Below are 24,534 nucleotides of genomic sequence, written 5' to 3'. Positions count from 1 at the left end.
TAGTCCTATCTAGTAATAGTATATAAAATAAATTAAGAGCATGCAAAGCAGATGAGACTTAATTGGTTTTTCTTGGTAACCTGCATGAATCAACCAAGTTAAATTAATTGGATTTTAGTTTTGTAATATAATTAAGGCCACATCAATATTCTTAACTTAAATATTTCTTTTTATTTTTTTAATATAATCGACATCCAAGACTTAGAAAATGGTATGCATAGATTATTCAACGTTTGAGAGGTTGTTTCAACCTCACTCACTTAATTACCAAAGATCAAATTAACGATAACATTTTACAAAATTTATACATATATATATATATATAATTAATTATAATAACATGAGAAATGTTGACAAGAAATGTATATTTGAATGCCTAATAGTTAGTTAGTGAGTCCAACGTTTTTACTTTGAGATTCGGGATTGGTGATTCTTGTATTTATATTTATTGTTTTGTTAGGATATAAAAAATGTGCATGGCTAATCAGAAGACCAATAGATTTAATACAGTATTATTCTTAAGAGTATTATTCAAACTCAATTGGCAGAACCAAACGAAGACGAAAGACGAATTAATTTGGTCAAACAAAAGCAATATAGAATACAAAAAGCAATATCTCACACAATTATAAAGTATTTATTATATGCAATAATAGAGTAGAAAATTAAGAAGATGTGTGTGATCATTTTCATACGCTTTTGTTATATTTGTAGGTAGAAAAAAAATCATTTAATTAAATTATCAAAATATTAAATTGGTCAAATTTGACCGGATTAGATCAAATCACCAGTCATTATTTTATTTTCGATGAGAACCTCATCAAAACTTGCAACCCATCGTTCGATTAAAATTAAATATGCGTAGTGGTAATAGCAAGTCTTCGTGGGCCCATGTTATACCCCAATCACAGGGAAGGTATTGACGGGGTGAGACATTTGCGGGTAAAAAGATGTTTCTCCCACTAATAAAAAGAAAAGAAAACGAAAAAGAGGGTGTGGAGATGATCGATCGATCGATCAGCCCCGGTCGGTCGGACCGCGAGCAAACGCTGCGTCTCGCTCTCTCGCTCCCTTTTCCTCCTCCTCCTCCTCCTCCTCCTCTAAAGAAAGAAGAGCCACAGCTCGCCCTCTCCTCCTCCTCCTCCTCCCTCTCTCTCTCTCTCTCTCTCTCTCTCTCTTCGTCTTACACCTCAAGCCTCTCGTCTCTTCTCCGGGGACAAGCGAAAAAGGAAAATAAAAAAAGAGTAAATGCCTGCCCAAAAGCGCCCGCTTCCTCCTCCTACTCCTCCACCGGATCACCAACTCCCCCCCTCCGATGAGTCTCCGCCTGCTGACCCACCCCCGCCTCCCTCGTCTCTGCCGACACCGGCCGCTCAGCATGAGCAGGAGCAGGGGCGGGAGGAGGATGGTGGCGATGGCGGCGAAGGGGACGCGGAGAAAGAGCCGCCAGAGGTCCCTCAAGAACAGGATGGTATGGCCTCCCGGCGAGGCTCTCTCTATCTCTCTCTCGTTCCTCCTACTGAGTCTCGATCTCACTGCCATCTGCCGCTGGTTGTGCTTGATCTTTTTGTTCACAGCAGATTCTGATGGCCGAAATGCTGGCGGCCAATCGTCCGATGAAGAAGACGAGGACGACGATGAAGCCGTGAAACTAGAGTACGTCGCCCTTCCCACCTTCTTTCCTTCTCTGTCTCTCTATCCCTGTCTCTCGCCCACCACGACAGAGTCTCTCAGTTTTGTGTCTGGATTTGCGACTGCCTCTGCACGGCGTTGGATTTCTTGTTTGCTACGATGCTCTGTCAGATGCAGGGAGTCGTCTTTCGTGTCTCATGCACGCGGGTAATATGTGCATTTGGCAGATCGGGTGTCTTGCGTACCCTCGTCCGTCCTCCTGATGGGTGGGTCTTCTTGGTGGTGAGTTGGATGAGCTTCTCCGCCGCCGCCTTCCTTCACGCATGCATGACTGCCTATGTTTGCGATCAGGTTGAGGTGGCGGCAGACGCTACTAATAAGTCATAGGCCATGGAAGAAGCTTATTGAGAAGATGAAATGATAAAATCAACCTTCGAATAAGTCATAGGCCATGGAAGAAGCTTATTGAGAAGATGAAATGATAAAATCAACCTTCGAACAGCAACTTTATACATGCCATGTTTGTCACGATTACTATTGCTTGCATGCTTGTTGCTTCTGTTCCGGTGATCCTGATCCTTTTAAGTCTTGTTGTGCTTCCACTAAGGTTTTGGAGGTCATGTTTGGCTTCATTTTCCCATGTGGCCAATTTCTAATCTAGTCAACTGTTAAATCTTCTGGCTACTTGATTATTTTTTAATGTTTTCTTTTAAGTATATATTACCAACCTTTGTTGTTGCCCAGTGGTTTTTTCTATAAATTTTCTTAAAGGTGGTACCTTAATAGGTTAGACCTTCTAGTATAATTTTTTTTTTTTCCAATCCAGGGATTTTCTCTGCTCTCTTGTTCCCTGTAGTTTCAGTGATAACACTCAACATCATTTATGGTGCTATGATCTAGCTCAAGTGTCTTAGATTAAGTTTTATAAAACAATTCTGGGAGTTCTGATTCTTTTCCATCGATGTCTTGTATGGTAGGGCTTTGAATGTCAGCAAATTGTTCTCATCCTTACATTCAAAACTAAAGGATTCCAGTTAATCGCACTCTAGCTTGTTCCTTCTAAGCATATCTTGTACTTTTTCCACCTATGCATTTGCAGCATGCCAAAATCTTGCCACAAATACTTTCTCAAATGTGCTGCATTGTCTTTTTAGGTGCCACTTGTTGTTTTCTTGGTGTTGACAAACCTCTCATGTATTCTGCTATTATAGCTGGAAGATGATTAAAAAGTTTGTTATGTTCTAAAACTAAAAAACCTGTTGTGTTCTTAAAAGCTAAAAAATGGGTACTATTCCCAGCAGTTAAGGATAATGTAAAATAAACATGTGTGGAATGGGTCATTACCTACTAAATATGATATTTTAGGACTCAAAATAGTGGTATCTCAAGTTCTTAACTATACGTAGGCATTGCATACTTGCTAACATCCTTTGTTTGGGTTTTTCAAAGTGTCAAGGCCCTTCTCCAATAATTCATCACTTTCTGTGCTGTTATGTATATCATGTGATTCTCCTTCAACCCTTTTCTGAAGTTCATTATTTAGATTCTATCTGATAAGAGCTAGGATGTTCCCTGTGATAAGAGGTGCTACTTTTAGCTGATCTATGAAGTGAAACTAAGCTTTTAGTATTTGTCATAAATCATTATGCTTATGGTTGCTACTTAATGCACATCGTTTTTGCTGTGCAAATCCCTCAGTTGCTTCTTTCTTAATCCACAACCAAATTGTTACTTGCATTTGATAGTGTCAATTGTTCTCTTGAAGTTGAAGAATCATTAATGTTCTTGCCTTTTGTCTTTATGGAGAAAGAACAGCCTTGTTTTTTGTACATCTTTTTCTATTTGTTCCTCCAGTTATACTGAAAATTTTCATTAATCTGCCAAAGCCTTCTTCATGTATTCACAGTAAATTTTTGTTCTTTGTTCATGAACCATATGCACATAAATTTCCTTTCATGAGTAGGCCTTAATTTATTTGATTTCTTTAGGCAGGTAACTTACCTTGATATTCTGTCTATGGAGCCTGCGTAGGTCTTATTATACCATGTGGTTGCTCTTTGCCAGTGTGGCTTTAGTTTGGCATGAATAGCGAATGAAACCTTCACCTACTGTTTCCTTATTTGGTATGGACAGTGAATAATTATTCTATCTGTATCAAGTTTATTCATGCCTAAATCTTTTTTCGTGCTCTACTTGATGAGCGACTATTGTCCTGCATAAATTGATAGAAGCTGCTGCTAGAGACTGCTAATGCATGAACAATTTAATATTCTACTCGCCTGTGCAACTGTATAATCATTGAGCAAATACTTTATGGTTCTCACATGTGACCCACTATATGTTTGAGATAGCTGTGTAGATAAATTTTTCTTCACCTTAATACTTTATTGTGGTTGCAAGAACTATGCTTGTATGCAGTGGCCTTATTTTATTTACAAACTTTATGGTTCTGCACACCTAAAATCTCATCTTACTCTGGCTCATTCTTCACATTTTTTCAAATAATAAAATTTGCATAGTGCATACTACACAGAACTGATATTGATTCTTTGCTGGTTCACAGATTTGTCCCCGTGAAGCTGGCGGACATTCGAAAAGAAGTGCAATGCCCTATATGCTTGGGTACAAACATTTAAGACCTCTCCGAACACATTTGAACATACGCCCATCCCCATAAATTGATTTCTGATAAACTTATTTAGATTTATTCTGGTTGCTATCTATATTATGCCGTGTAATTTTTTGTTCATATTTATCCTAAACAATGTTAATTTAAGACCATCATATTCAGTTTAATTTATCATACTGTAGTTGGACGAGTGCATGGTTTACAATTGTACCCACAAATCTGAAACACAGGATTATTTAGGTCAATGGATCCACGGTCCTAGGAATATCAGTATAACTTGGTTCGGTTAATTGTTGGTCACATCAGCCACGAGTTGGTCGACCAAACCAATCCTGAAGATGCTGACCATTCTGAACTAATCCTAGCCTGTGGAGTCAAGTGTGAATCTTCGCTGTACTAAGAAGACTAAAAGCATTAGTCAGGGTAAGATGAAAATTGGAAGAATTGCAAAATAAGGCAGAATAATATTAGCATTTATGTTATATTCATAGGCTGGACAAAGACATCTTTCATTCATGTTTTATTGGCTTTGTAACACAATTTAATCTAAAATATTTTTGGTTTATATTATTTATTATTTTGTGGATTTCTGAATATTTTAATTTTTGTCCAAAACACAGATTACCTAATCAGATTCAAATAATCTTTATTTATAACAGAACCTGTATTCAACTATTGATCTTTAATCATCCAAACCTTGGTTTAATATGCATGTTTGACCCCTTCTAAGATGATGCATGTAAAAGTTTTCCTAGTGTGTCAATAAGGTCTACTGTCTTTCACTTTTTTTTTTTTTACTTAGAGTTGTTACATAATAAATGCAGTATGAGAAAGCATGACTTCTTGACTTTTGATCTCTTATATCTCTAATAATTTTCTTCACATAGTTATGCTTGTCTTTCTGCCCGTCAGCAGATCTTGTGCTTTACTGTAGCTAATTTTTTTTGTTAAACGCATAGAGCATCTGTTTTTTACTGTATGATCTATTTTTCTTTGACAAAATAAGTCAATGCTAAAATTTAAGCTAGCCACAGTTTCCGAAAGGTGTAGATGATCTCTATTTTGAGTCTGTTGCTGGTTGATTCTTTTTTGTTTTGTGCTTTCAGTGGATTCACTTACCTATATCTACACTTCATGACTAATATAATTGTGAAATTTGTGGAAGTTCCATGTCCTCTCCTTTGTGTGTGTATATTATGGAGTTAATAACTACTCTTATTGCAAGCAGGTACCCAGAAATTTATGTATAAGCCCAGTCAGGATGTATACAAATTCATTTGTGTCTTCCCCAAATATTTTCTTTTACCTCACTATCATATCAGATATTTTTGTTGTATATTTTAGAATCTGCTTGTAAGATATCAGAGTCAAAGTGCTTTCATACCATTGAATGTTTCTGTGGGGCAATTAGATGTGCTTGAACTGACTGCTTCACAAGTGGGTTGATTGCCACTGAATTACTGTTTTGAGTCAGCAATAAGTGTCTGAGGGTGGCAGGCAAAGAACTAGGCCATGAAATCTATTTTATATCGAAAAAGTGTGCACAGGATCTACGAGCCAAGGGACAGTCTTATTTCAAGTTATTCCGTAGCTTGATGCTTATGATGGAACTATTCCTTTTTCAGTCTTTTTCTGGCATCATTTGTGACTAAGCAGCAATCTGTAAACTACAATGTTCTTGTCACTGTCCAGCCCATATACCTCATAGCCTTTGAAGCATTCGTATTTCTATGTGCTACCAGTTATTCTGAAACAAAATTTCATGATAACTTCATGCCAGGGATAATTCGGAAGACAAGGACGGTAATGGAATGCCTGCATCGCTTTTGCCGGGAATGTATTGACAAATCAATGAGACTTGGGTATGTTGCAGAAGTGTTGTGCATATGCAAAATATTGTGCCTTCTTTTTAATGAGATTACTGAAAAGGAATAAATAAGTTAGTTTTACTTTATCCTACTGGCAAGAAAATTCATCCTTGTTCTAATTTTCCTGCAGAAATAATGAATGTCCTGCATGCCGTACTCATTGTGCCAGTCGGCGTTCTTTGAGAGATGATCCTAACTATGATGCTCTTATAGCAGCCCTATACCCAGATATTGATAAATACGAGGAAGAGGTATATCGGATTTGGTATTCCTGATGAACTTGCTAAATCTATTAATTCAATATTTTCTACTCATTTGTTCACTATTATTGTTGAGTCATCAGTTCCTAATTTTATTGTGTGGCTGCAGGAACTGGCTTTCCATGAAGAGGACAAATTCCGCAATAAGAAGGTAGCATCATCTAACTGAACAAGTATTATTGGTAGATATAGCTTTTACGACAATGTGTATAATTGATTGTTATTTTCCTCCAATCTCCTATCCAAAATAGATACAAGCATACATAGCTGAGACATTTCGACGACAATCGGAAGCTCTTGGTAGGAGAAGGTCCACATCTAAAGCTGCTACACCATTTGGAAGAAGATCACAAGGAAGTTACCGAAATCATCTGCGTGGGAGAGGTAGAAATATTGGTCGTGACATGGCAGTTGCAGGCTCTGATGATGATGAAGAAGAAGAAGCAAATGGTAACGATGGCACTAAAGATTCCTCTTCTGCTGATGAGCCCTCTCCTGACCGAAGACCAAAGAGATGCAAGAGATGGGGAGCACCGCGATCTTCACCAGCTAGAACAGTGGGCAGTGTTGATGTTGGATCTGAGGAGAATGATGACTTTGAAGTCAACAAAGAGCCTCTTGGGACATCACCTCTGCGAGCAGGAAACAGAGATATGCTTGCTTGGGGTAAGAATGGCACGCGTAGTCAAACTAGACATGGTAATACTAGCGGTGCAAATGGAAGGTTGGTCAAAGGTGGGCGCATGGCCAAATTGGTGGACTACCTACGCAGTTTAGATGATGCTGATGATGAGGTACAGTAAGAGGATAGGGTAACCTTTTTCTTCTACTTACCTCATAATAACTTCTGTTCATACTTAGTGCTTTGTGATTTTTTCTACTTTTTCAGTTTGATGTACATTTGACCCTGGTTCCTCTGGATGATGGAAGTATGCCAAATTTGGAACAACCATATCTTAGCTGCCGGCCAACCTTGTCAATCGGACATCTTTGCCAAGTGAATACATTTGAGCTACAACTGCTTCTGAATTATGTTGCTTAGTGTTTGAAAATCTTAAGGTTCTGTTCCTTATTCGGAGTTTGTGGATGTATGCAGTTTATTGCTCTTCAGACATCTGTACAAGCTGAAGAGTTGGAGATATATGCAAGGAAGCCTCGGAGTGGCACTCTCGGGGGCGGGTCTTCCAGCTCGATGGATGATGCCCCTACTGTACCTTGCATAGGCCTACAGATACTGGAGGGACATGAATCTCTTGCAACACTTATTGCTTCTTTCACTAGTGAACGAGGGGAGCTGGTGAGATTTCTCAACCAGTATATAGTTAATCACTTGATGTTCTTCTCTATAAGCTTAAGCTTTAAAGCGACAGGCATCCTTTTTTGGTCCCCAGGTGTTGGTGTACCGTCGAAAGGCACAGTACAGTGCTAGAGAAGTGCTCAACATCACTTAATATGATGTTTCCGCATGAGAACCCCAACATAAACCAGACACCTTTTTTTTTTTTTTTTGTCTGTGCTCTATATGTATATGATATACATACAATACATATATATACATAAATCCAAATAAAAGGCTGGTTGAGCGATGGAACGATAGTGATTGAAATCACAGAGCACCATGTCTGGACAAGAAGGTCGGACCAAGATGAGAAGCGGAGAGAACTTCCATGCTAACTTCATCCAGCAGTGAAATTAAATTTTAATATCTCTTTAATTATGTCCCAACAAAGTAGGAAGTGACATGTCTTTGGTTACTTTCAGTTTATACTTGTGTGTTTACTGTTGTTCACTTGAATCTAATTTCCCTTTCAGCTGCTCGTCATATAATCTATTGAAATGCGCTACCTCTCGGTTTATGACTTGTACTATCTTTCTTTCATATGACAAAGTCTAGTTCTTTGAAACTATTGAATTTATGTCCTTCGTGCTGAGGAAGTCGATAATGATGTTGGACATTGTGAGGTTGCTCCATCTCCTCCTGACTCATGCAACATTGTTACACAGGGAGGATGCTCCTGATGATGACAGGTTAGTGTAATCTCTTGAGACAAATCTCGTACTTGTCGTCAATAGAATGCTCGTAGCCGAGTTGGCTAGTGTTTCTGGCTTCGTGACGTTCTATCATCGATTGCCTTTTTGGAACCTGAGTTCGAAAATTAAACAATCCACCAAATGGCTTCATTGTGTTTTCTAACCTTGTGTGCAGGGAAGAATCGAGTGCTCAAATGCTGCTGCGTTCCACGACTTAATCTACGATTTCGTGCCTTCGATCGCCCGCACCCCTATAAATACGTAACAGTTGTCCAGTCATTCGCTTGTGCCAACTTCCCCCTTGCTCTTGTGGCGACGGTCGACAACTTTGGAATTCGCTGCGGGCTTCGCCATCGTCATTAGCTTTCCATGCCTTCGACACCGTCGAGGTCCGTCTTCGTCTTCATTTATCTCTCCCAGTCTTTAATCCATCGTACTAATTCTTTAGGGTTTCTTTCTTCTTTTGTTTTGGTCGGTGGCTCCGATTCTATCCTTCGAATAACTGATTGTGTTATTTGAGTTTATTGGAGTGCTTTTCGGGTCCTGTAAAAATCCTGGAAACGGAAGAAATAAAAGGAATTTAGTTGTTTGGTTGGCTGTGTTTGGGGCTTTGAAATTGATGTTTCTGGACCAAAAACAAGAATTCCAAAGGGTCCGAGGTCAGAAATGGAATTGGGGGGTCATTAACCCAAGCAACAACGTAGGAGCAACGCTTTGACATGCCTGAAATCAATCCTTCTGCTCTATTGGCTTCTTTTCTAGTTGATTTAGGAAAAATGTTTTCGAGATGCCAAGGATTAACTATTAATCCCTTGAAGTTTATAATATTCATATTTTCCGTTCTAAATCCTAGTTTAACACGCATATGTATAACCCCTGATTCTTAAGGGTTGAAAGTCCAATTATTATTGGTATCCTTCAAAAATATGAATATATATATATATATATATATATATATATATATATATATATATATATATATATATATCCTTCTTGCAGTATTATTTTCATATTTACCCCTCTAAATTTAAGTTTTGGAAATGAGTAGTTGAGCAATTGGTAAAAGTGTCAGTGGAATTCAAGTTATTTAAAATTTTAATTATTTTTTGCAAGTTGAGCAATTTTCATACATGGTGGTAAACTTTAGTTTATTAGATTGATGATAATGGAGCTGATATGTATGAAAAATTTAAATATCTATCTTAAGGGAATTTGAAAAATTTTTGTAGCATCATTGCAGTGTATGCCATATTGGAATTTGGAAACGATGTATTCTTTATCCTTAAAAGATTTCAGATGTTAGAAACTTCAGTTAAGAACGTCGGTGCACACATCGATTTGAAAAAGGAGATCCTGTAAATTAAAGACCTTCATAGTTTGTTGCTAAAACATAGTCAGCATGTTGTGAGAATTTCATGTTTATAATTTGCTCATGAACAGTGGCGTCTGCAAGCATTGTGCACACAAGGAGGTGATTAACAAGAGTATTCTCGTCGTGAAATGATGAATCATTGCTTGTGCACCATCGGTTATCTTAGTGGGAATGATGAATCCAATCAGATAGAATTGTTCTTGATGTGATATGGTTTGATGGAAGCTTTTGTCAGAACAAAAATTGTTCTGATTGAAAATGATGCAAAATTATTGAAGTTCTGATAGTTTGAGGGGCTGACAGATTGAAGAGTTCATGGAAGTCTGATTGGAGTAGAAGCTTATCTGAATTTTCTTGATGTTTTTGAGTCAACCTTGTCATTAGTGACTAACATCCAAAGCAATAGGTGCGATCAACTTCAATAAGCTGTTTCACGTATGAGTTCCATTTAAAATCATACAAGCTTTGGAAATAACTAATGCATTATGCTGATAGTTTTAGTTAAACAACTTTTAGTTGCACTTTTTCGAATATGAGGATTTATGTACACACATGTTGCGATTTTTAATGAAACACAAGGCACAAATTTAGTCAATTTGAGGGATGAATGAAACTTTCCTATTAAGTTGTATCAGTAAAAAATTAGAGTATCTCATTGTATCTGTGACCACTTCATGGCATGCCTGATAATTACCAATCTCTTTTACAATTTAATTGTTTTTTCTCATTTCAGAACTTTCATGCTTCAACATAAACAGGTAGATGATTATAATAATGATCATGTGACAGGTCAAGTTGCAAGGTCACCACGCAAAAACACAAAAGTCAAGGAATAGGAGGAGGCTTTACAATGCACTAGTCGGATCTTTGATTACTCAAGGAGCATACTTTTAAGGTTAGTCTTTTTTTTTTTTTCTATGGGATATATTAAGATTTTAAGATTATATATATATATTTTGGCACGCTAAAAATGGTCAATTTTAGTGAGCTTGAACTGCTCCTAATAAGCGCAAACTGATCTTTAGCTTTCATATAACATCACAGTGTGCTGCACACTACACTGCTTATAGAATTAGAACAGCCCTTCCTGGCCTGACTTGACTCCTCCTGCCCATCCAGCCTTTTGGGCCCTTGAAGTTCTACCAACTACAGATTTAGGTACATCCAAAGTTCCCAGGCAGATGAGTTTTCAGGCAGATAAGTTAAAGACGAGCTTTTATTATCATTATGGAGGGATGGGAAATAATATGGTGACATTGTAGCAGATGATACTTAATTCACGGGAAACGAACATAAAAGAGGAGGCTCCAAACACCTCTCTCATACGCACGCACACAGTAGCAAGCTAGCTTATTAGGTAGGTAGGTTACCACGAAAACCAGCAAATCCCAAAAGACATTACTCTCTGGGGGTAATTATCTGGTCTTTTTGACCTTCTTCACTTGTCGTCTATCTGTGAACAGCCAAGCTCAGATCAGATCAGCGGTGGGTGCTCTTGGTTTCACCACTATAAAGCCTGCACAAGAGAAACAATGCACGAGGCAGAAGAAACCATGACATGAAAAGGGTGTAATATAATGATGGATATGTATAATGATACGATACAATCTGATACCAGTCATAGACGGTGGGGGAGTTGGGCTTAGGCTTGTCGAACAAGTCAGCGCCGAGGCTCTTGGTGGCGGCGTTGCTGCCGGGGTTGAAGACGCTCCGCCACACGTCGTGGCGCGGGGTGTGGGCGTTGGCGGACGTCGGCGTCACCGGCGTGGTTGGCGTCTGTGGCATCGACATGGACCGCTGGTACATGCCGCCGCTACTCTCCCCTTCTGCGTGGAAACCAAAACGATGTCTTTAGGGAATGCTGCTAACATGAGAGATGGAGATGGAGATGAATTCTAATGGGGGTGGACCAGAGAGACCTTTGACGTTCAAGGGCTTGGTGGAGACCTTCCTCAGCTTGCCGAGGCCCCTTTCAGGCGGAGGCCCCGCGAGGACGTCGTCCCACATCTTATCAAGAAGAACCATTGTAGTTCGACCTTTTTTTTTTTTTTTGCTTCTTCTCTTTTCTCTCTCTCTTTCTCTCTCTCTCTTGCTTGATGGGGTGATGAAAGGGGTGGGTGCATATTTATAGTATAGACAATCCTCATATGTGCAAGCCACCACTGGGTGATTTCGCCCTTCGCACGTTCCAATAGTGTGAACGGTAGAGGGTGGGAGGATAGGACAGCCACCGCAAAGCGGTTACGAGGTGAAGCCGTCGTCCTAATCCTTAGGTCCGAAAGAGATGGGTTCGGAAGATGTGAGAAGTGCGGAGGTCCGTCAAAATCAACAACATAAAATGCCTTCGCTCCTCCCAACTGTGGCTACCGATGGCGTCGGCTTTTTTATTTCGCTGGTCGACGCGCGTCATGACATGGGGCGAAGAAGGCCGGTGTTTTTGAGTTGGAATGGTGAGACGAGGGTGGTTCCGCGTAAGTTTTGCTTTGCTTGGTCAATTAGAGTTTCGCAAGAGAAACAATGAAGCTCTCAGTTGCACCAGTTCTTGTTAAGGTTGGGCTTGGCCCGGCCCGGCCCGGCCCGGCTCAAGAAGGTAAACTAAATTGAAGTCTCGCCACTCCATTTTATCATACCCCTTTTATCATCAGAAAAACATCAAGATTGTGGGAACAAAGCCCAACAACATTAACATACAAAAGAAAGTAAATAAATATATGACACAAAAATAAAATACGATCCTGACGTAGCCCTGCAAAATATTCCTGGATGGGAGAACCACTGCCTCCGTTCACACACACCACACCACACCACACCATTGCATGTCGGGGTGTTTTCACACTCGCCGTTCCTTACCACGCCCGCCCCACTCGCTGCTTGCTTGTGGGCCCGCGCCGCTCGCCACAGCCATTCACTGCAGCTCGCGATCACATCGCGTTCCTCTCTCATAGCTCATCATCGCCTGCTCATGGGCCTACATTGCTCGTCGTAGTCGCCTGCCACAACCCATGATCACATCGCTCACTACGGTCCTCGTCGCACGCGATGGGATTTTTGTGGACGTAGGAACGACGTTTGTGTTGTAATCCGAATCACATTAAATCGTTTGTATTTGTTTTATATTTTTTATTGTCTGATTTTTTTTTTGTTGATTCGATCTATATCTCGAGACCTCTTAACCTACGAATCCTCCCAACAAAACCTAACCCTACCTCTATACCTAACCTTTTTTTAAAAGGTGATAGACTTTAAACATTCATTAAAAATAAAAAAATTAAAAGGAGAAAAAAAAAAGAGAGAGTTAATAAATAAAAAATGTATTGATTTATTTAATATCTTGATATCTCACTCTTGATATGCTTTTCTCTCTCAATATTAGAATTAATAGGGGTCAATCCAAAAGTGAGACTTTAACTAAAATAAAGAATTCTAACTTTAGTAATCTCTTAAATGATTCATTTATCTAAAACTAAATTTTTAATCTAATGTCCAACATCCTCCCCTAAATTACCAAATTAATATCGTGAAAGATTTTAAGGCCTATTGAAAATTCTTTGATGTTACGATGGATGACATGCAGTGGTATCGGAAAGTCTGTCCCATACTGTTTAGAATAACCTATCTATGAGTAATTCTGAAACTCTAATTTATCTCAGATTAATTTTGAGCTAATTTCCAAACACAAAATATCAAAATAATTGTATGAAAAAAATGTGATTCATTTTAAGATCGTGAAGACACTAAGAGGAGGGAGAGGATGAATTAGTGCTTTCGAATAATTTTGATTTGAAAGTTTTGTTCGATGAAATCTGTATCGAAAGTACGTTTAACTTAGAATGAGTAAAGATAGTGAGAATTAAATCAGTTAGTAATAGAAATGAAAAGCATAAAGAAAAATGTAAATCGGATTTATACGGGTTCGGTCGTCCCAATCGAACATCCACTCTCAGTTCCTCTTCTCTCGAGGTCATCGGTTTTTACTATCGAGCTTCTTTTTAATGGGCAAAGATCAATTATCCTTGTTACAACCTTTTTTTTTCTTTTCACAAGCTTAGGAGAGAATCTATTTTTCTTTGCACGTCTCTTTTACAAAAGATCACATATATCCTTTATAAAGACTTCTAAACTCAAGGAGAAAGAGACTAAATATTTTTATTCTCAATAATTCTTGTTTCTTTCTTGCTACATCAAGCAAGCATAAGTGAGATATTTATTGACCTCAAATGACTTAAAAAATATAACTAAAAATTTAACTCTTCGGGTTTTCAAGATACTGACAGCACCATCGCCTGCATTGGGTAGTACCACTACTTGACACAGTCTATAAGACTGTGTTTTAGCGATACCACCACTTGACATTAAGTGGTACCACCGTCGAATTTTTTTGAAAAAATATATTTTGTACTTTCTAGTTTACAAGCGGTACCATCACTTGGCCTGGCGATGCCACTGCCTGGTCCAACCTTATATTATTAAATTGGCCTTATAATAGGCTCAATTCAATCCTGATTCAGGCCCAATGAGCTCCCAATTAAGTTGACATAGTTACACTCAAAGCTAACTCAATTAGACATTTAAACTGCTTCGATCAAGACACAACGATTACAATCATGAATCTTATGTTGTTTGACATGTCATTAGTTCATCCGGTACTTTGTCCAAACTTCTGGCTCATTATCCTTTCCTTCGACGTATTGCTCGATCCATCGATATATTGACCTCCTGCAACATCCGATCTTTTTTAGCGCAATACCCGATCTTTCTGATTCGATGTCCGATCTCTGACATGATTCACTTCGGCTCAACGTTTGATTATCGTGCTTCGATCGATTTATCTTTTCATGATCGAAGTTTGTTCTACGTCACTTTTCTCATACGCTCATTAAAATTATAGAGCTTATCGTAAAGATTCTCCGGTAGCTTAGATCGTCCGGTAAAAATCTGAAAACCTTAGCTTCCTCTCTACTCTTGTCTGTTTTGTTTTCCGTGTCGCCACTTTTTTTCACCGTTTGTTCGCAAGCCTCTCACGCCATACGCAGCTATAATAAGTTTTTTTTTTAATAGATCAGATTTGGGCTCAACTCGTCCCGTCGAAACCCACCCACCTATAGGCTGGACCAACAAGATGAACCATGGCATGGGGGCAAGAGCCATTTTGTTGCTGTTGTTGACGATGCATGTCCTTCGTGGAGACGACGACGACGACGACACAACAACAGTGTGAACAAGAAAGCCACACACCGACAGGGTGGTAAGAGCCGAGCATTTGTTGCGGTTCGAAGCCTTCACGTGCATGCGATGTCATCCATGCACGATGACGAATTGAATACTCCTTTCGGGCCTCGCTTTTTTTATGGCTGCTGGCACATCCCAAAAGACGCCTACTCGTTCTTTAATAATAATAATAATAATAATAATAATAATAATAATAATAAAGATTAAAGTTGTTTAGCTTTGGGGATCATAGACACAGAGATTTCAAGGAGAAAAAGGAAATTAGAGCAGTTCTTCTGAAATGAAATCACATGCTAACCGAAAGATTTCTTCGATGTAATGCCGATTGGTAGTTGGCAATGAGAGTCTTTGTGCGGTGGTTCACTTTGGACGCTGCTCGATCGCCTTACTGCGATGCCGCGGCACAAAAAGGGCAGCGTGATCACTGGGCATGCTTCTGCTAACTTAAAATCTGACGATGGTAAGAAACAGAAGACGGATGCACTTTATTGTTTCGGATTCAATGGATTCAGAGACCGACTTAAATGCACTTATAAAACGCCACCGCTGTGTCGGCGTCCGCCGTAGTGCAGTGTAGTGTAGTGTTGTGTCGAGAAACGAGCATGAAGAGAAATGGACATGGAAAGCGTCCGTCAGTGGCGGGAACCTCTCTGTCTATTCTATATATTGTGTTGTGCGTACGGCCATCACAAGGGCGTCTAAAATTAAAGCCGGCTGGTGGTGGCTGGGGGGGAATCGTGGAGACTCGCCCGTGACACTGCGTCCTCGTGGTGGCGCCCGTCTTCGCTCACCTCGCCATGCCTGCCTGCTGAACCCTAGCATGAAGATATACTATAGTATTATCATCAAATTTCTTGAAGAAGAATCATATAGTCTGAACATGGAAAGAAACCTCGAATATTTTGGTTTAATTATTTTATAACTATTGAAATCGATCCTCAGGATTTATTTATAAGAGATTCAGTTAAATAGAGAAAAAGAGGTTTTACGTATTATATTATTATTATTATTATTATTATTATTTAATCATAAATCATGTGTCAGTGAGTTGTTGGATGTATGTTTTAGTATTAGTAAAAATGTCTACAGTTGATGATGTTCTCGGGAATTGGACTGGACTCGCTCGTATCCATATCGTCTTCCCGGAATATCCGAACCACTCGATCGGTGTCACTTTTCTCCTCGGTTGGGATTTCCTTGGAGAGATGGACAGGCCATTGAGGTGGATGCTTCGATCAAGGAATGGGGCTGGCCGTCCTCAGTTCTGTTGTTGCCATCTCTGTCATCCGCACATGCATGCAAGCTTGTAGATCTGGTGCAGCAGCAGCACATCAATTCACTTGATGCGGACAGAGACCCACCCTGCACATGCTCTGCTTCTTCTTCTTCTTCTTCTTCTTCTTCTTTCTGGTCATAGCAGCAACACACGAGTCATTTTCTATTGTGGGTGTTTGGAGCAATGCTGCAAACATCTATCGATTGATCACTATCGGAGGGAATCCAACACCGAGCTTAAGATGTGAACTTGGTGCGACTCACTGTCCATCGCAGCTCGGGCAGGAGCGTACACATGATGTATTTATTCATTGAGGAAGAAGGGGGACTTCACAATGCAGACAGCTTATCCAGCATCCCTACGTCAATTTGTAAAGGTATTATTATCTCTTTGAATTTTGACTGAGATGGGTAGCTTTCAACTCCGAGAGCAGTCAAATCATACTGTCGATGAGAATTTACTGGACTCATGTTTGAGGTCAAACAAAATATTTTTTGGCACATCCACCAAAATCCTCAACCGGGATTATATGTAGAGTAGTAGCAAAATGTCCCAAACTTGGATCTCACAAATTATTGTTAACTGCCTTAGGTATGTGCATAGGTTTTTGTTGAGAGGATGGCATGGGCCAATACATCTGTTAATTGAAGAATCTTTGCCCGATAACACAAACCAATGTATGGAGAAATTATATTTGTATGATAAGACTTCCTTACAATACATACTATTTTATGTGCGAGAGCTTTTGTTTTTTGTTCTAGTTCCAGTGATTCTCTCTCTCTCTCTCTCTCTCTCTCTCTCTTCAAGCACTTTCAAAAGGAGACACAAACCACTCTACTACTACTACTACTACTACTACTACTACTACTACAAGTGCAAGTGCACATTGAGTATCCTCTCTACTGCTCTTTTAGTCTGTCTCCCACTTCTGTAATGTGGCCATAGATAGATCTCCGTTTCTCTTGCTGCCTTTCTCTTTGGGTTTCTCCCCCACTTTTTCCTACTGCCACTTAAGCCAGCGTTGAAGGATCCCATTCTTAGGAGCCAACAAGTCTTGAGAATGGGAAGGGCTACCTCCTTGATTACTTTGTTCTTCTTTCTACATGTTGCTGCTTCTGGTGTTCTTGGGGATAGCCCTTACAGGTTCTTCACTTGGAACATCACCTATGGAGACATCTGGCCCATGGGTGTCAAGCAACAGGTCAGGTCACTCTTCTCCGATTCTTTAGCTTTTGTTTTCCTTGGCCTCCTTGTGGTTTTTGATCCGGTCTCATACTGATCTCTGTCTGTGGTGGGAACCATGGCGCAGGGAATTCTGATCAACGGACAGTTCCCAGGGCCGCAGATCGAAGCTGTCACCAACGACAATGTCATCGTCAATGTGTTCAACAGCTTGCCTGAACCATTCCTCATCTCCTGGTCACTACTGCTCTCCCTAGCTTCGCTTCCTTCTTCTCCCTTTGCCATGCCCTCCCTCCCTCCTCTGTTAGCATGGATTTCTTTTGTGTTCGTCTCCTACATTTCGTGCTGCAATCATGCCGACATCCCTAAAAGGAATTCACATCTCAACTCTTTTTGTAGTAAATTAACGGTGTCATGGGAAAAAAAGTTGAGGCGATTTACGAGGAAAAATTAAACCTAAGATTTATCGCAGTAAAAAGGCAAAACGGTAGGTGGGCTTTGATGGCGCAGCGCAGGGTGGTGAGGCGGTTGGGTTACGGTCATATTTCCTTGCTAGAGTAATTTTGGTGAAATCAATTAATTGCGTTTCATGCAGCATGAGGTTTGATGTTCGATCATGATTCATTCGTTTCTTTTGGTTGGCTCTACGTTGGTCTCACTGATCTGGTTGAAAACCTCGTCGGTGGAGAAGAGAGAATGGCATCATCATCATGCATGGCTGGTAAAAATTAGTACCCGAGGGGGTGGTGATCTGTGAACGTTACAAATAGTAAAAACAGGTCATTGTAAGTTCAAGAAAGGTTTTCTGATAGGAGGAATGTGAGAGAGAGAGAGAGAGAGAGAGAGAGAGAGAGGTTTTATTAGGTGGATTGAAAGCTTTAGCCTCTTCTCTTGAGAAGATGAAATGCACGCATCATGCGTGCTCTGATGCTTCGCTCGACAGGCATTTATCCATGAACTCTTTCTTCTTCTCAGGAACGGGATACAGCAGAGGAAGAGCTCATGGCAGGATGGTGTTTACGGCACCAACTGCCCCATCCCACCCGGGAGGAACTTCACCTATGTCATGCAGTTCAAGGACCAGATCGGTAGCTACTTCTACTTCCCCTCCCTTGCATTCCACAAGGCCGCCGGTGGATTCGGTGGCATCAGAGTCCTCAGCCGGCCGTTGATCCCCGTGCCATTCCCTCCTCCTGCCGGAGATTTCACCCTGTTAATTGGCGATTGGTTCAAGGCCAACCACAGTGTAAGCACTCGAACTGCAAACAGTGTTTCATTGCGGCATGCTCTTGTGGTAGCACTACTAACCATGGCATCTTTCTTGTTTGTAGACCCTTAAGTACGTATTAGACAGCGGCAGAGATCTCCCTTTCCCGGATGGGGTTCTGATCAATGGTCGCGGATGGAACGGGAACACCTTCACCGTTCAACAAGGCCGAACGTATCGGTTTCGGATATCGAACGTTGGATTGACGGCATCGTTGAACATAAGAATTCAAGGCCACGCCATGAAATTGGTGGAGGTCGAAGGTTCCCACACTCTACAGAACACCTATTCCTCGCTGGATCTTCATCTCGGCCAGTCCTGCTCGGTTCTGGTCACAGCGGATCAGCCCGCAATGGACTACTACATCGTGGCCTCCACTCGATTCACCAGCAAAGTGCTCAGCACCACGGCCATCCTTCGCTACAGCAACTCCGGCGGAACAACTGCTGGTCCGCCACCAGGAGGACCGACCATTCAGATCGACTGGTCTCTCAATCAGGCGAGATCGATTCGGTATCGTCCTTTCTCATCACCCATTCAAAGCTCACATGATTGGTTGCTACTGCAAAATTAATGTATCTGCATATATATATATATATTTTTTATTGCGGAACGCAGTTGGAATCTGACGGCCAGCGGGCCGAGGCCGAATCCGCAAGGTTCGTACCACTACGGTCTCGTCAACACGACGAGGACGATTAGGCTCGCGAACTCTGCGCCGTTCATCAATGGCAAGCAGCGATACGCTGTCAACAGCGTCTCCTTCATCCCAGCTGATACGCCGCTGAAGGTGGCCGATTTCTACAAGATCCCTGGAGTGTTTTCGCTTGGGAGCATTTCCGACAACCCGACCTTCGGAGGCGGATACCTCCAGACGTCGGTCATGGCGGCTAATTTCCGAGACTACGTCGAGATCGTCTTCGAGAACTACGAGAACACCATGCAGTCATGGCATATCGACGGATACTCCTTCTGGATCGTCGGGTACGAGAATGTGCATCAAAAGAAGCTTTGCCCTTGCGATTCTTTTCCTCCATCTAATTAATTAATGCCAACAATTACAGAATGGATGGAGGACAATGGTCAGCAGCGAGCAGGAAAAGCTACAATCTGAGAGATGCTGTTGCTCGTTGCACTGTTCAGGTGCGTGTCTCATCTCCCACTCTCGCTCGTTTGCTTTCTCTCCACTGAATCATACAAGGCAGGAGGCAATCCATTAATTATCAAAGGCTTTTTAGGTGGTGGAAGAGGGCATGATTGGTTCACTGTCTATCTTTTCTTTTCTTGTATCCTACTCCACTGCTTCCTCTAAGATCCATCAAGAGCAGTGTAAACATCTAATAACCATAACCGATAGTATGATCTGTGAATCTATCCGAGCGAGCAATAGTAACCTGACCTCCCTTGCCTGAGAAGCATAGCTAACGGCTGGCTAAATCTGTCTCACTAGAGCTTTGTTATTTGCAACAGATGACACAGTAAAGCACATTTCTCTCACGTTGCTGCTGCTGCTGCTGCTGCTTTTGATTGCTTTCAGGTCTACCCCAAGTCTTGGTCTGCCATTTACATGCCTTTGGACAACGTAGGAATGTGGAACGTGAGATCAGAGAACTGGGCTCGTCAATACCTGGGCCAGCAGTTGTATCTCCGTGTGTATTCCCCTGCTAACTCATGGAGGGATGAGAACCCAATTCCGAGGAACGCCCTTCTCTGCGGCCGAGCATCCGGCCGCCGGACCAGGCCGCTGTGATCTCAGTTATTGTCATCGTCACGAGGGGGTGACCCATAGGCGTTACTAGGAATGAGATCCAGAACAAGCTCTGTTTTCTCCATGTTGCTGATACATTTTGCAGCATTCGTGTTGCTCCGTCCAAATTGCAATCGCTGCTTACCTTTGTATAACTCCCATTTATGATTTAAAACGCTATGTTCAGCTGCTTCGGTGAAATCCAATGTGATCGTCGATAGGTGGTGGCTCGAGATTCAATAAAAGAGAGCTATGCTTGAGATTCAATAAAATTGCTGTAAATTAGCAATTTTTATGTGCTTGAGATTCAATAAAATTGCTGTAAATTAGCAATTTTTCCTCGATCATACCTACCCAAGAATGAAGATCCCTTCTAATTATAACATGGTGATTACAACCTGAGAGTTAACAGAGTACAGTGAAAGAAAAGAACCATAGAAACATCACTTGCTCTCCGACATAGCCAGCCACTTGATACAAGTTCATACACAGTATGAGAGTCCAGAGCATTTAGTTACAGGTCTCGAAACCCAGTTCCCCGGAAACCCATACAACAGCTTCAAGCAACCTCACTACGAACGCTGATGCTCGTAAGGTCTTCAACATATTCTTGGCATGTTGTTCCACGGCCATGAACTGATACTCCGGTCATACTCTGCGGGGGCGTCGGAGAGGGATGAAGCCAACCGTTGTATGTCCGTTCCGTCGCTCACCGTCGCTGCCGACTGCCCATTGGAGATCTCTACGGCGTCGATATTGCACCAGCCAGGGATTTTTGACACCATGGGCTCCGGGATGTTAAGGTCTCCGGGTGTATCGTCTTCCACCGGAATGGCATCGCCCGGAAGTTCACCCTTTATCTTGTTTCCTGCTAAAAGGGCTAGTGATTAGTAACATAAAGATTTTGAGTTTGACCAGCCTAATAGGTAATAAGCAGACCAAAGAGAAGAGCAGAAATTACAGAGAAAATGCAAAGTAAAATTCGAATCCTGTTTTAGCTTTTTGAAATCAGCGTTCGAGATGGAGGAAGAGTAGATATAAAATGAAGAACAAAAATCAGGCAAGCATGGTGATCTATGCTTTGATTGGCGAAAACAAATACAGATTGCATGAGGAAGACTTCATAAATGAGGTTAGAAGAAAAAGGCATCACGACGAGAGACAAGTCGAAGCATTACTCTTCGAGTTTCATTTTTCTTGCACTGCGATTACCACGACATGCATAGATCATGTTGATTAAACCAAGTGAGGAGATATGATGAAAACATTAGAACTTAGACGGCTTCCGTCTCCATCAACTATTTTCTTTCAGTGCCGGCCACCACATGCAACAGAAACAGGGAGATTACTCCGATGGAACTCACCCATGTCACAGTGCAAACCCTCCAGTTTAGTGGCTGATCCCAGAAAGTAGCCTTGAGAAGTCTCCTCAACCCCTTGGCCTTCGCCGTCGCCAAAGATTTGTTCCCATAACGCGCCTTGCTCATCGATAGTCGGCAGCGCCAAGAGCTCCCCTATGTTTATATCCTGGGTGACACGCTCGTCCTGCAGCAACGCCTCCAGAAGCTCGCGGCCGGTGGGGTCGTCGCCGCCTCCGACGAGATCCGGGAACAGTTGGCATGAAGGGAGCTCCATTTTCCCCTGAGGCGGCCATGGCAGGGGCGACAGCAGCTGTGGCGGAGTCGCTTGGGAATGCCCCAGCCTAAGCTGTTGCTTCGGAAACAGAGAAGTCGGATTAGGCGGCGGCGAGGGCGGGAATTTAAAGCCGAGGTGACCAGGGAACTCATTCCGCCGGAGAGGGGACAGAGTGATCCCTGACGGAGGACGAAAACTGTCGTGATTCAGCAATGGAACTGGCCAAAGAGAGGGGAGCTGAGCTTTGTGTTCTGCTGCAAACGACGGAGAAGGCAGCGGCGGCGGCGTCCAGAGCGACGTCGGAGCCTCATGCTTCAGCTGGTAGTGGTCGAATCCGACGCCGTCTTGTAGCTCCGGCGGGTAGATGGGCAGGCCGGCTCGCTGCCGGCGCTTGAGACGGGTGTTCCAGTAGTTCTTGATCTCGTTGTCGGTCCTCCCGGGGAGCTGACGGGATGGAAGAAAAGAAAGAGAGTGAGAGAGACAGAGAGAGAAAGAGATCAAGTTCATGCAGATGAAGGACAGAGAACAGAGAGGAAGGGCGTAGTGTCAGAAGAGCAGTACGTGGGCAGCCATGCGCGCCCATTTGTTGCCGAGCTGGGAGTGGAGGCGGAGGATGAGGAGCTCCTCTTCGGGGGAGAAGGAGCCCTTCTTGAGGTTAGGGCGGAGATGGTTGGCCCAGCGGAGTCGGCAGCTCTTGCCGCAGCGAGCCAGGCCGCTGTGCCGCTGCACCGAGTTCCAGTTCCCCTCCCCGTGCCGCCGCACGTGCTCCATCAGGATAGCGTCCTCCGCGGGCGTCCACGGCCCTTTCTTTAGCGCTCCTCTTCCTCCTGCTCCCCCCGCCTTCTTCCCTCGTCCACCTTCTTCTTCGCCCTTCATGGCTTCTTATTCCCCCGCTTAATTCTCTCTGTACTCTGTCAACCTCGGCCTTGTACTTGTTTACATACGGAAAATCAAATATAATAAACTAAGCTAAAAGGGCGAAAGGAGAAGCAAAGCTTTGTATGGATGGGAACTGTAGGATCTCTTTGCAGGCCAAGAATTGGAACTCGTGGGCAAAAAGAAATCTCCTCGTGGAGCTTCTCGATCAATGTGGTGGTTCGCACAATCGAAATATATGGCCTGCTGATCTCCGATCCTTGTCGCGGGTCGGCGATCAGAGAGGTCAGGGTGGTGGCGCACGGGGTGAGATGGAACGCGTCGAGGAGGTGGCGAGATTAAAAGGAGAAGGAATTGGGAAAAGGAAAGGAGGAGGTGGGGGGGGGGGGGGGGTCTGGGGAGGGTGGTGGTGGGGCCCAGGGGAGCGAGAGTGTGTGGGCCCTCAGTCGATACGATTGTGCAGGGGTTAGGGGGTAAGAGACTTGCAAGTGCCAAAAAAAGCAAAAAAAGGGATAGATTTTTATGGCCAATGGAAAAAGACTGGAGTTGTGGCATTAACATATTAGTTTAATTAGGGGATTAATAAGGAGGGAAAGGTTGGGCAAGGAGATCGGTGTGCGTACGCCCGGGTGGCCTCACACGTGGTGCTCCGCCTCCGCCTCCGCCGCCGCCTCGCCGCTGCCAGATGACACGCCTTCCTTTGCATCCTCCCTTTCCCCTCTTCGAGGACACCGCCACCGTTCTGTCTCTCTCTGTCCGTCTCTTAGAGATCATACATACTACGAGGATACTATCGACGATCGGCATCGACCGTAAGCTTCGGAAGGAGCTGCTGCCACTCTTCTTCTTCTTCTTCTTCTTCTTCTCCTCCTCGATCGATTCCTTTCATTTCATGATCAAGCGTCCCGATACGCTGACAGATGATGTTGGAACTCCCTACATTATCGCAATGTCTCTAAAAATTTCCCCCTACGACGTGATCGATGTTGTCCACCGTAACCATCATTAGAGAGAGCCGCTTCTCTTCTCTAACATTGGACACGCTTCGTGAGCATCCCTCCGTATTTAGAATATGTCGAGGCGGCATACGTGGAAGAACATAGAATTGCATGGGCGATTATTTGCGACTTTGGAGGCGCTTCCATGGAACTTTATGCTTTCTTCCGAGAACATACGGCTCCCTCACCGACTTCCGCCGCCGCCGCCCTCCGGTTCTTAAGCTTAATCTTGTTGATATATGGTGATGTGTCCCCTTTTCAATATAAAAAATATCTATTTTTGATAATTAATTATCATAAAATTTTAAAAATAAAAATATAATAATAATAATCCTATAATAATAATAATAATAATAATAATAATAACAATAACAATAATAATAATAATAATAATAATAGTAATAATACAAGGCATTTATAACATAGTGATTATAACGGCCGTTGTAACCATCGTAATGGTCATTATTTCATTAAATGGTCACGATAGAACTCGTCACACTGTTTTGGTAAGCCACGTACGTAACCACCACGA

The 24,534-nt window shown here is 42.2% G+C and overlaps 4 protein-coding genes across 9 annotated transcripts; 2 read left to right on the top strand and 2 right to left on the bottom strand.

Moving 5' to 3' along the window:
* Positions 1 to 1,008: 1,008 nt before the first annotated feature.
* On the top strand, positions 1,009 to 11,423 carry LOC135581582 (putative E3 ubiquitin-protein ligase RING1b). 5 transcript variants are annotated; one of them, XR_010488343.1, is made up of 13 exons: positions 1,009 to 1,471; positions 1,581 to 1,656; positions 4,196 to 4,254; positions 6,042 to 6,123; positions 6,260 to 6,380; positions 6,499 to 6,540; positions 6,641 to 7,183; positions 7,279 to 7,386; positions 7,486 to 7,686; positions 8,326 to 8,417; positions 8,596 to 8,809; positions 10,582 to 10,687; positions 11,256 to 11,423. XR_010488343.1 is itself a non-coding variant. In XM_065115670.1 (11 exons), exons 1-11 carry the CDS (start codon positions 1,249 to 1,251, stop codon positions 8,636 to 8,638), a joined length of 1,593 nt encoding a protein of 530 aa, XP_064971742.1. In that variant the 5' UTR covers positions 1,009 to 1,248; the 3' UTR covers positions 8,639 to 9,019. The 5 variants fall into 5 exon arrangements, 3 of the variants coding, with proteins under 3 accessions (XP_064971742.1, XP_064971745.1, XP_064971744.1); XR_010488342.1 differs by having other exon boundaries at positions 1,578 to 1,656; XM_065115670.1 differs by lacking the exons at positions 10,582 to 10,687; positions 11,256 to 11,423 and having other exon boundaries at positions 1,578 to 1,656; positions 8,596 to 9,019.
* LOC103991023 (dormancy-associated protein 1-like) lies at positions 10,890 to 11,898 on the bottom strand. The gene is made up of 3 exons (XM_009410378.3): positions 11,712 to 11,898; positions 11,408 to 11,618; positions 10,890 to 11,308 (listed from the first exon to the last, which is right to left on the bottom strand). Exons 1-3 carry the CDS (start codon positions 11,815 to 11,817, stop codon positions 11,272 to 11,274), a joined length of 354 nt encoding a protein of 117 aa, XP_009408653.1. The 5' UTR covers positions 11,818 to 11,898; the 3' UTR covers positions 10,890 to 11,271.
* Positions 11,899 to 17,050: 5,152 nt separating this feature from the next.
* Positions 17,051 to 20,764, top strand: LOC135616461 (L-ascorbate oxidase homolog). 2 transcript variants are annotated; one of them, XM_065115668.1, is made up of 7 exons: positions 17,051 to 17,498; positions 17,607 to 17,716; positions 18,455 to 18,725; positions 18,811 to 19,259; positions 19,365 to 19,730; positions 19,811 to 19,889; positions 20,284 to 20,764. In XM_065115668.1, exons 1-7 carry the CDS (start codon positions 17,358 to 17,360, stop codon positions 20,494 to 20,496), a joined length of 1,629 nt encoding a protein of 542 aa, XP_064971740.1. In that variant the 5' UTR covers positions 17,051 to 17,357; the 3' UTR covers positions 20,497 to 20,764. The 2 variants fall into 2 exon arrangements, with proteins under 2 accessions (XP_064971740.1, XP_064971741.1); XM_065115669.1 differs by having other exon boundaries at positions 17,122 to 17,498; positions 20,217 to 20,343.
* A 121-nt stretch (positions 20,765 to 20,885) lies between these two features.
* Positions 20,886 to 23,296, bottom strand: LOC103991170 (transcription factor MYB120-like). Its single transcript, XM_009410528.3, has 3 exons — positions 22,690 to 23,296; positions 21,858 to 22,572; positions 20,886 to 21,361 (listed from the first exon to the last, which is right to left on the bottom strand). The coding sequence occupies exons 1-3, from the start codon at positions 23,002 to 23,004 to the stop codon at positions 21,093 to 21,095; spliced, it is 1,299 nt and encodes a 432-aa protein (XP_009408803.2). The 5' UTR covers positions 23,005 to 23,296; the 3' UTR covers positions 20,886 to 21,092.
* Between the last annotated feature and the right edge of the window lie 1,238 nt (positions 23,297 to 24,534).

This window comes from Musa acuminata, chromosome BXJ2-7 (assembly GCF_036884655.1).
Source record: "Musa acuminata AAA Group cultivar baxijiao chromosome BXJ2-7, Cavendish_Baxijiao_AAA, whole genome shotgun sequence".
Lineage (NCBI taxonomy): Eukaryota > Viridiplantae > Streptophyta > Magnoliopsida > Zingiberales > Musaceae > Musa > Musa acuminata.
This window is presented reverse-complemented; position numbering and strand designations above follow the sequence as displayed.